The 11,747-nt window shown below is 35.3% G+C and overlaps 1 protein-coding gene across 6 annotated transcripts in view; it reads left to right on the forward strand.

The window, feature by feature from the left end:
- The window catches only part of LOC118277544 (dystrobrevin beta), a 28,515-nt gene extending 20,398 nt beyond the window's left edge, over positions 1 to 8,117 (forward strand). For 3 of the 6 annotated variants that reach the window (XM_035596385.2, XM_035596387.2, XM_035596386.2), the window contains 7 exons: positions 993 to 1,093; positions 1,647 to 1,735; positions 2,152 to 2,211; positions 3,015 to 3,110; positions 4,350 to 4,400; positions 6,861 to 6,943; positions 7,610 to 8,117. In XM_035596385.2, the coding sequence (XP_035452278.1) occupies positions 993 to 1,093; positions 1,647 to 1,735; positions 2,152 to 2,211; positions 3,015 to 3,110; positions 4,350 to 4,400; positions 6,861 to 6,943; positions 7,610 to 7,663 (534 nt within the window). In that variant the 3' untranslated portion in view covers positions 7,664 to 8,117. Of the gene's footprint in view, positions 1 to 992; positions 1,094 to 1,646; positions 1,736 to 2,151; positions 2,212 to 3,014; positions 3,111 to 4,349; positions 4,401 to 6,860; positions 6,944 to 7,172; positions 7,216 to 7,609 lie in introns of all 6 variants that reach the window. The other 3 variants (XM_050696643.1, XM_050696645.1, XM_035596389.2) reach the window with 3 other exon arrangements.
- The last annotated feature ends 3,630 nt before the right edge of the window (positions 8,118 to 11,747 follow it).

Here is an 11,747-nt window from a genome sequence, read left to right on the forward strand (position 1 = left end):
TTTTTATATTGCTAATAAGCTATAACAGCTTGAAAAAAATATCTAATCCTCATTTTTGAAGAAGGATAAATTCTGAGTTTATCAGATTATGTTAAACGTGAATTTTTGTTTATTTAGCTGTGTCTTCTTAAATCACTGAACCGTCTCCGATAAATTTTGCTGACTGAGCTATAAGTCTATAATTCAGGAACAAGAGAGAGATTACAAGTGATACAGCTAATTTATATAATTTTACTAGAGACACGCAGCTATTGACATACATACAATAAAGCGTCCTATGGTAAAACAACAGTAAAAAGTTAGTATTTCCATACTAACAATGTGTAAAAGTAATGGAAACGAATTTAATGCTATAAAATGGCTGTCCGGTTGAGATAAAACAGCAAACAATTGCGTAGAATATCAGTTGTGAAATGTAGCGGGTAATTAATGACGTAATACAGTTTTTGTTTTATTAGTGACACTTCAGGGGACTTTAGATAAAGTCATGTGACATCACGCTTTCAATAATTGATTGGTAGAGGTGCCCATTGCCCATACTCACATTGGAAGTATTGCTTTTCGACAACAGTAATATCTTAACTAAAAATCACGGTTTTCTCACATAAATTAATGGAGACAAGCTCTACTACTGTTAAACCTGAAGATTTTAGATTGCGATTTTCAACGCGTCTGTTAAGTGTCAATATTATTGCTCAATACGGAGCCATAGACGACCTGACAGATTTTCGGGGCTCCAGTTCGAAAAGCTGGAGTAGGAACGGGGTGGTTTTTAGTCAGTAAGAGTCTGACAGTCTCTCTCGCCTCACCCAAGGCGGGAGAAATCATCGGATGATTTTCCCCCCTCAAAAAGACTGTGAAGATTATAGCAAACCCTTTTATGTGGAGAAGGCCTATAGTTCAATAGTGGCCGGCATACGCCGTGATGTTGATATTTATTTCTATTAAATTAAGTATTATTCTATTAGTAAATGTTACTTTTTCTTCCACAGACGCAACAGTCATCTCCTCGGTCGACGCCGAACTCTTCACCTCGGTCCACTAAGAGTCCACCGCTACCGGGAACGCAGCCTCAACCTAGCGCGCCGGAGAGGTAAGCACGGTGATATTATTCCTATTCATTGTATAGAATAGAATCAGGCGTTACTTTGCGGAAATCTATGCTACACTAACAATACAATATTTTTAGTTTTAATTCCGCTTATCGATCTTACGCCTACAAGCGGAATTAAAACTCAAAATATAATGTATTGTTAGCCTATTAATTTTTTTCTATGTTTTGACGTTTGAAAACCGTGCTTCGGCATCAATGGACCGGTTCGACTGGAGGGATACCACGGCCTCACATACAACCGGCGTGAAATAATACTTGCGCTTATGTTTCGTCGTGTGAGTGAGGTTATTGGGGGGTCCAATCCTCCCTACACCCCACAACCCAAATCCCCAATCCCTTAAAGGCTTGCAATGCATTTGTAACTCTTTTGGTGTTGTGAGTGTCCGTCAGGTGATCTGTCTGCTCGTTTAATAATATAATAAAATCCTTTATTTGTCTTACAAAAAATTATACATACATAAACCCACCAAACTGTTACTGTTTGCCGCCTTATCCTATAAAAATGTATTAAATAATGTATGTATTGTTACAGAGAGCCTCCGCCACGAGGTACAGTACGGAGTGCGCCACAAACGCCCTCGCTAGGAGAGAGGGAACGCATTGATATGTCACACAGTCTTGGTAAGTGAATATACACCTTATGGTTTAGTGATAGGGGTTATATTTCATTGCACTTACTGCTGCTATGTAATAGCCCTATTTTCGATTTCGGAGTCGTCGGGTCTTTGCCGTTGTTTTCAAAACCATCATTTACATTAGAATTATAAGCCACTAGCAAACTCGGCGAACTCTGTTTCGCTACTAATTATTTTTCCTGCTTTTCTCATGTTTTTTCATGAATTTTATTTGCTATAAACCTCACGGAGCCCGAGACCTCTCCAACGAATGCAAAACCGTGGAAATCGGTTCGCGCGTTCTGGAGTTATAGCGTCAGGAAGGAAAACTCGACTTATTTTTATATTATAGATTATTGGATTATATTGCACTACACGATCACGATTATTGTAATAATAAACTTGTAACATTTTATCACCAAGGTATGGAAAGCATGGGCGGCGATGCCAGAAACTTCCATCAAAATCAGCGACCGACTACCAGTGAGTATCACCACAATATTATAAGTATGATATTAAATAAAGTTACTACTACTGAATATGTAAAGTGTCTTCTGTCACTGACTGATTCTATGAGATATAATGAAACTTTTATGATTATAATATAAAACATTTTTATAATGTAACGGAGTATTAAAATGAACAGGAACATGTTTTTAAAAGTATACAAACATTAGTAAAGAGTTGTATCTATATATCCTTGGCATAAATAAATTGCTTAACGCTTGCTACAATAAGGCTAGTTTCTAGTTAGACTTCGAATATTATGTTACATATTATAATTTCGAATTTACAAATAAATCGTATCAGAGACGTATCGTATTAAATAAAATAGGTATGTAACAAATTAATGTGGTCGCCTTCCGAGACTTTTATAAAATTTTCGTCAGACCTATTTAAAATTGAAAAGGGAGTTGAGCAGTAATTGAGGATATAAAGGGAATAAAATAAATGATTAAATGTATACTTACTTAAGATTGATAAAAGATTTTAGGAGACATAGATTTGATAAATAAATTAAAAATACATATTTGGGTTCAGAATCATTAATATTAGTGAACAAGCTGAATAAAAAGTTGAATAAACTTAATTCTTTTACATTTTATTAATCCAAAATTGTTTATCTTTAATTTTATTCAGAGAATGCTGAAGCCGAGTTTATTTAACTATGGTATTGGTTAGAAAGAAAGTGCATATCTATATGGTGAATTTATTTATTTGTTTATGTTTCTGCATTGTGGAGAAATGTGTCTACCATTGTATGTTTGTGTGTCCGTTTTGTCCAGTGGGCATAGACAACCGTAGCCTCCGCAGCGACCTGCTGTACGCGGCGGATTCCGTCACCAACGCTATGTCGACGCTCGTTCGGGAACTCAACTCTGGTTAGTTGGAGACACGATACAATTTGGAACCTTTGATAATGTCACCGCCTTAGTCTTACTACATGTAAATAATGTTGAATTATGTAGACTTTCTAGTTTAGTCCTAACGGAGAAGAATGATGAAAATGACGTTATAGTACACACATATGCCTATATTAAGTTTAATTTATTGAAATGAAGAATAATAAATTGCTGGACTGGCAAAGAATTCCACTCACATTGCGAGTCTGTTTCCTGAATACAATCTAGGTGACTGACATCATATGGAGTTAAGCAGGCGTGCTCCATCGTTGGCCACATCAACGCTTCCTACCAGGCAACTTGGTGACTTAACGACGAAGCTATACTTTGGAACAGGCATCTAGCTTCACTGACAGGCAGGTTGACGAACAATTTAATTTGATGTTTCAAAAGTGCCTAATCAAGGTTTAATTTAAATAAATGCTTTGACTTTGATTTGCAGAATCAGGTTGGTATGTCATCAGCTAAGGCTCTGGAGGTGACGTTATCAAAATTCCATCACTTTCGACATATTTCCGTCCTTTGATAAATACATAGTTGGAATTTGAATATCGGACTGTTTTGAAGCATTGGGCATGCTTGTGTCACTTTTATGTTTCAAGTTTTCTACGGTTCGGGCTTGGTTGTTGCGATTGACAGACAATTTGGATGGATTCAAAGAAAATTAATTATGTATTGAATTATTTTTATATAAAATGAACCTTATGTTGTATAACAAAAGGTTGATTAATGGTCTCTAGATTTCTGATTTCCCACTGCAAATTGTTTGCAAACGGCTTGATCTTCCACAGATATCATTTATTTTAGTCTATTTGGAGTAAATATGTCGTAGGTCCTTTTAACAACCGTTATGCACAATTAATTTTAAAAGCGGAATAAAAACACAGAATTATCATTACTACTCATCCTCTATTACATGGAACTTATAACACAAATGGTTAAAAGTGGGTGTACATTGTATAGCGGCATTACGTGTCGTAATGCACTACCACCCCTTTGGGGATTATAGGCGTGACGTTACAGAATTATAATGACTAAGCTTTATAATCTAAAAAAAGGATCTAAGAAAACCAGTTATCAGAAATGGATGAATGGATATATAGTAAATATTGTCGTCAATCGTAACATCATCCCCTTATCAAAAAGAGTCATATAGCAGTCATACTCGTCCTGCACCGTCTCTCTAGATGTTATGCTACATCTATACATGTTTTGCAGAGGGCTCCGATACGGAAGGTACCGTTAAAGGTGACAGCAGAAAGCAAAGAGGTAAGATTACTTGTCGTAGACACCCATAGACTAGGTAATGCACCTTTTTTCGTTTTTTATTCCTTTTTAATCTACACTGCTCGGCTCCCTTTTTTTAGTGTTGTCTGTGTGTGTGTTTTTGGTCTATGTACATATTTTTTTTTATAGGTGTGAGGTTGGTTTGTATATCTATGTGAATAGTACTTGTTTAATATTGGTTTAGGTGTTTTTCTATTGTTCACAAATGCATGATTGTTTAATTCGTTTCTTTTTTTATATATAGATTTATGGTAATTTACGGTTTCAAGATAATTGTCGGTGTTTGTATGTTACTCGTACACGTCCAACATATACTATTACACTATATATCTTGTACATTTATATAAATCTGAAGAATTTATAGAAAACTCATTACATTGTAGTAATCGTTCAAAGTACATATTATTATACACTCACAGGCACATTTAACCGCCCACCTTGATTTTCTTGATTTTCTCATACACTACTTAAATCTGGGAAAGTTTGATATTTTTTTTAAAAACTAGACACATTTTGTTAATTAAATACTGTGTAGTCATGTTAAAAACCGAATTTATTAATCACTTAAATAATAAAAAAGCATTTTTAGAGGTTTCTGTAGAAAACTCTTGTTTTACAATATTTGTTATTTTTCAGTTTCTGGGCTCATTTATTGAATTTTAATAATGGGTGTTACCTCGTCGGACTCTAATGACTTCTTGCAGTCGGTTTGGAAGGCCATAAATGACATCTTGGATGTCAGGTTGAGGAAAGTTGTGTCACTCCTGAATTGCAGCAATCTTGAGCTCCCCAATCGTCGTTGGTGCGGGAACCCTTGCTCGAACTCATCTTTTAAGGTTGTCCCAGATGTGTTCAATCGGATTGAGGCCAGGACTGCGTGCTGGCCACGGTGATATTCGTATACCGACCTCGTCCAGGTACTGGGTCACTATTCTAGCGACATGACATCGCGCATTCTCATGCATTGATTGAAAATTTTCACCAATAAATGGTACAAATGTCACGATATGGTCTTGAAGACCCTCTTCCAGATCCCTGTATGCAATAACACTACACCTATCAAACCCTACGAGATCGGTACGAGCGTCGTAACTAATGCCGCCTCAAATCATTATTGAACCTCCCTGATAACCCACAGTTTCCATATCGTACACGGGGCAAACCTCCCATTTGGTCGTCTATACACTCGCTTACGCCCATCTGGACCTCATAGGGCTATTCTGCTTTCGTCTGAAAACAGAACGTCCTTCCATTGGTCTGTAGACCAGTTTGCGTATTCTGGGGCAAATTGAATTCGCGCTCTACGGTGCTGTGTGAGCAATTCTGGGGCACGTGCTAGACGAAAAGCAGTTAGGTTCCTCTCTGCCAACCTTCTTCTTGCTGTTCGTTCACTTACGCTAAGATTTCTCACTTCAAATAGGCGAGTTCTAACCTCGGTAGCTGTGGTAAAGCGATTTCTCAATACATTGTTCACAATGAAACGATCGTCCTGAGCCGATGTGCACCGATGACGGCCTTGTCTTGGTCTCCGCGTGTAGGAACCCGTCTCCCGAAAGGGTCTGATAGCATCCCGTACAGTGATTCGAGGTACACCAAGCATCCGAGCAATGCGACGTTGGCTGTACCCAGCTTCGGCAAAAACTACGGTTCTTGCAGCTCCAGTTGCATCCAGTGGCACTTTTATTCGATTAGAATAATCAAGGGGGTGCAGGAAGTTAAGCAAAATGGTAATCACACCAAAAAGAGCAGGATAATCGGGTTAAAACTCACACTAACCCGATCGCTGAGAATGTAAAATTTCGACTAAGTTACAAAAATGCATCTGAATGCAGGAACTTCTAAAAAAACAAGGGTCAGAGTGTTTAATTTATTGCCAAAGTAGCCACTTGAAACATAACAGCCATCGGGATAAACATTCCTTATCGCAAACTAACGCGGTGACGTATTTCTAAGGTGGGCGGTTAAATGTGCCTGTGAGTGTAGTTCATTAGGATTTAAGTATTGTGGATACAGTAAAAAGACTGCGATGTGATATCAATTAGTAGAGCACCAAATAGAAGTAAAGTTAAATTTTAAATAATTCGTACGTTACGTTAGGTACGTTATATTCTCATTGCACTGTGTTATTGCGTTTGCACTTGTGAGGTTTTCGAGGCTTTTGCGTTAACCAGATACGAAAAGACCTCAAAAGTGACTACTAGTTAATCACTAGTATCCAGAGGCAAGGAATACTAACGCATGGAATATTTACTTTTAAATCAAAATCAAAACAATTAGTAAATATTCAATGCGTTAGTATTACCTATCTTACCTGGCCACGCAAAAACCTATGCTTCGACTTATGCACAATTTTTGCATATAGTATCACTATCCTTGTCATTTGTAGCGTTTTTAATCACATTATTGTATTCAAAAACATGTTTCTTATCAATTTACCATCAGATTTTGAAGAGGACGATGACAGCGACGAGCCGATGCCCCGGCCGCAGCCGCCGCGGCACTATCTACACGACAACAACGTACAGGTATGTGTAGAATAGTTTAACACATTAGGGTCCGTTCACACAGACCGGCTCGGAGAGCATCTACTAAATAGATTTTTAGTTTTCATTACCGGTCATCATCCCTATTGGTAGAGTTTTATTTATGTTTGTTTTAACTTTGCTATTATATTTTCGTTTCTTATGTTTTTTTTTTTTTTTTTGTTAATTTTTGTTTTTCTTTAGCAGTGCCGTTTTGTTTATTTAATTACAGAAAGTCACAGCGAGTGTTGAAACGCGTTCGTAAGCTTGCTAAGGTTTGTTTTTTTTTTTTTGCTTTTATTTTTTTCTTTTATGTTATTTATTTAGTAGTAAAGCTATTAACGTGTAATTTAGCAGATGTTAGCGAATTTATATTCACGTAGGTATCTACACTATTTTAATGTGTCATAAAATGCGTGGAAAACCTTTTTTTATCAATTTTCGTACCTTGTCTTAGTCTAGTTAGTCGTAATCTTAGTATTAGTAGTTAGTTTAGTTGCTTGAAACTTAAGACTAACTTAGATTTACACAATGTTTTACTTTGTTAATTCTCAAACTATTGCGAGGCACGAAAATTGATTTAAAAGATTTTCCATTCATTTTATATGAATATTAAGATAGATTTTTTTGGTATATGTGAAGTATTTAACAACTAATATACTATTCCAGGATACGCCCCCGCCGCTGCCTGCGCGCACCGGCCATTACTACCCGCGCACATAACCACATCACATACATAACATGTACTATAAACTATATACTATAAACTTATCCTATATAGACATAATCCTATTATATCACACACCATTCTGTTCTTTACAACCGTTGTGTTAAAGATCATAGTCCTGTAGCAAGAACTATCGTTTTATTCCATTTTTAAATATGTCAGTTAATTTTGATTTTTTGACTATGGTAACACTATTGTGATGGTATTGCAAGCCTAAGTCGTTTTTTGCTTGTATTATGTAAAATAATGTAATATTTTATTGTTTTTTTATCAAAATACAAGCATATATTTCGAGTTTGTTCTACATATAATGTCAAATGACTGGATTTTAAAATTAATTTGTAATGAAATGTAAAAGACGATGTTTTATGGTTTTACAAACTGGTACAATTATGGATGACATAACAATTAATGTTAATAATTTTATTTGTACGTCATGTGCGTATCAATTTTATTATAGTTTACATATTTTGAATGTTTCAAGATAAGCAAAGAGCCTATTGATATTTTAATGTTTGACCAATCTATAAATGACAGCGAACAGTAACAGTTACGTGCTACGTCACGTTAAGTCTGGTGAGAACGGCTATATCTCTCTCTGCCCTTTTTTGAGGGGGGAAAATCATCCAATGACTTCTTACGCCTTGAGCGACGCGACAGAGACAGTCAGACTCTTATGCCTTGTTCGTACTACACTAGTTTTTTATTTCAGTAGCGAGTACTTAGTAGCTCTCTCTAGTTTTTTAGTCCATTAGCGAGTACTTAGTAATTTTCTCTAGCTTTTATCCCAAAATCGAAATGACAGTGAGCAACTAAATTCTCGCTACTCGACTAAAAAGCTAGTGTAGTGTGCGAACAAAGTCATTACTGACTAAAAACCACCCCGTTCCTACTCCTGCTCTTGGAGCCGGAGCCATAAGTTCATAAGTTTGTCGGGAATCGAACTCACTCGGCCAAGGAAGCAGTCTAACCAGTATAAGAGTAGCTTGATATGCATGTATTTGTCCTTCTATATTTGTACAAAACCACATTATTGATGAACATATGGACAAGACAAAACACTCATTCCTTAAATATTATTCCAATATTTATTTTGTTATATCAATATTTGATTGTATACTTACTTAGCTTTGTTTTTTATAGAAATTACCGTTACTAGGGGACTTTTTGGTTGAGTGATGAAATTGAGTGCCGGAAACTAAGTGTTCAGTTCGATTCCCGGACCGAGATTTTTTAAGTAACGGTATGAAGTTTGAATACATTTAGCATCATGCGGTATAAAGCCTTAGTATGACTTTGTTTTATGTTTTACGAGGGCACGTTCGGCGCTCTGATTGGAGGGTTCATTCGCGCCGGCCTTCTTCAAAAAAGAAGGAGGTCTTCCGTTTGTCATGTATGTATGTTTAGGCGCGATTATCTCACGAATGGCCGAACCGATTTTGTTGCGGTTCTAAGAAAAGTGTTTGTTACACTTAGGAGCAGGTTTTTGTATATTAACCGACTTAAAATAGAAGAGGTTGATGTCGGATTTTTTAAACGTAGTTTACTGAACATTCTTGTACCGTTAATAAAACCATAAAAAATCGTCTAATGAATATGAATTGTAAACAAATGGACTATTACTGTTTATACTAAGACCTTACTATTTGTATTTAGTAACTTGGTAGATAAGTCACGCGAATATGAAATTTATTACCAAGTCATAAAGATTCAATTTATGTTTCTATCTAAAATGAGATGGACGGATGAAAAAGCTAGTTTTCTTGTTCTTTATAGTTCTGGAACGAATTCTGTTTGCTATAAAAATATTTGTTCTAGATTTATTAAAATTCCAGTTCTTAATTCTACCATGTCACTAGAATATTTTAGTTGAAGCTAACTTGTATTTTTAACATGTTTTCATTAAATATGCACAGCTTTGTCAAGTCATTGTACAATTGTTTGCTGAGCTCTAATTGGCTGTATTGACGTCATAGTTTCCTAACTTCCTAACATGATGTTTAAGTACAACTAAATTACTAGCATTTCAGTATTCGGGCATATGTTAACTATCGCAGTTTTATAACGTACTTAGATCCAAGTTACTAAATACAGTTGCAAGTCAAAAGATTATAAAGAAAATTATATTTTTTAAATGTACTTTAATCTGTAAAGTATGCGTTTCGCTTACTGTGTCTAGTCCAGGAGCTGATTGAATGAAACATTGAAATTTTAACCTTATAAGTACCTATGTTAGGATCATTTTTCAAGTACTGAGCTTGTACTAACTGTTTTAGGGCATTAGTTTCAAGTGGTTATTTGTGTTGAACTTTTTAAATCTTGCCTGACTGGGTAGACATTGTTATTCTGTGAACTTTTTTTATAGCAGGCTCTAAGGGTGCTTTTCCACAAGAGATGTGCTATGCTACGTTGCTGTGGATTCGTTTGGCTTCCACCGATCTTATTCATTGGTATACATAGCTTAGCACTGTGAAAACGGACTATGCTAACCTTTGTTTTTCATATGGAAAGATGCGTGCATTGGATGGCTTTTATACTATCGATACATCGCATACTCGACAGCTACATAGCTTAGTATCGGTGAAAACGGTCACATGGTTTCACAACTTATCTATTACATTCGTAGCATAGCTACATAGCACGTCTCTGGTGGAAAAGAACACTAATGCAGACATTATCATGAGTGTAACAAAAATACCGCTTACTAAAAACCTTGTATATATCGTTTTACCATCAATGTATATCGTTCGCTTACACTACCTATTTACTATATGTCTTACTATGTGTATACTTTGACATTTGACATATTATTCCTTTCCTGTCTTCCATGCGTCAATTCCTTCCAATATATTGTACAAATATGTCAATTGATACTTCCCTTTGTCATTTTTATATGGTTTCTCTATTCTTTGTTTAGTTATTTTAGTTTTGATGTGAGTGTGAATGTTTTAATTCTATGTACGAGTTTGTTACGGTTATCCAATGCAGAAATTGCTGATGATCTATAATGATGGGATTTTATACATGGATAAGTTATGAAGTATTCGAAATTTTGTATGAGCTTTTATGTTGTTCAAATCAACGCATAGTATGTTGTTTTAAATTATTTATTAATTTGTTTAAAGGTGAATCAACAGTTACATTTAACAAATTTAACAGAAAAATAGTAATAATAGCTACTTAAAGATTCACACGAATAGTAACTCTTGTTAACAGTTATTTTATTCACAAGTTCACAGTTATTTTATTCAGAAATTCACAGTTATATTATTTCCAATTCATATACTTTAAAAACCTATTAAATATTAATTAATTCATACTCACATCTAAAGCTACTATTTTATCATTAAACGCGAACTTTTTACAAGCACACTTTAGTCCCAAAAAGCAATTATTTTCTTGAACGTCTTTTTAATTAAACTTCCAATTCTTTTACTAATATTACATTCAGGTAACAAATATGCTTTTTATCAAAAACTATAACATTCCTGTGCATTTAAATTCAAAATGGCAGCTAATACGTATTTGAAGCTTATTGCTATTACTTACTTATTTTATTGTTTATTCGTTTAATACGGCTCCTTTTAAGTGCTATTTCTTCTTTTGGCGGGCAATGTGGTTAATGAAAAGACAATTAATTTGATATTAGATTTAGAAAAGTACTTAAATGTTCAGTTACTTAAAAGTATGTAGAGTTAGTCTTGAAACTTTTTACAAATACTGATTTCTTTGGTTTTCTAACAACTACCGAAAAAGAGGTCTGAATTACCCAAAACCCCCTTCCTAATCTTCTTAATCCCCGATTCCCCAGCAACCCCAAAAGGCCGGCAACGCACTTGTAACGCCTCTGATTTTCGTGTGTCCACGGGCGGCGGCGATTCCTTGCGATCAGGTTATCTGTCTGCTCGTTTACCGGATTATACTGTAAAAGAAAATCCTCGGTATGAGCAAAATACCATTGATGTTTTTTATTTAAAATGGCTATACCTATTTAGAAAATCACAATTAAATATGTAACAAAATGTGTTACATACCGGTCATTGGTGATTTGTCCGCAAAATGATTGCCACTGCATTATAA

The sequence above is a fragment of the Spodoptera frugiperda genome, chromosome 10, assembly GCF_023101765.2.
Source record: "Spodoptera frugiperda isolate SF20-4 chromosome 10, AGI-APGP_CSIRO_Sfru_2.0, whole genome shotgun sequence".
Taxonomy (NCBI): Eukaryota; Metazoa; Arthropoda; class Insecta; order Lepidoptera; family Noctuidae; genus Spodoptera; species Spodoptera frugiperda.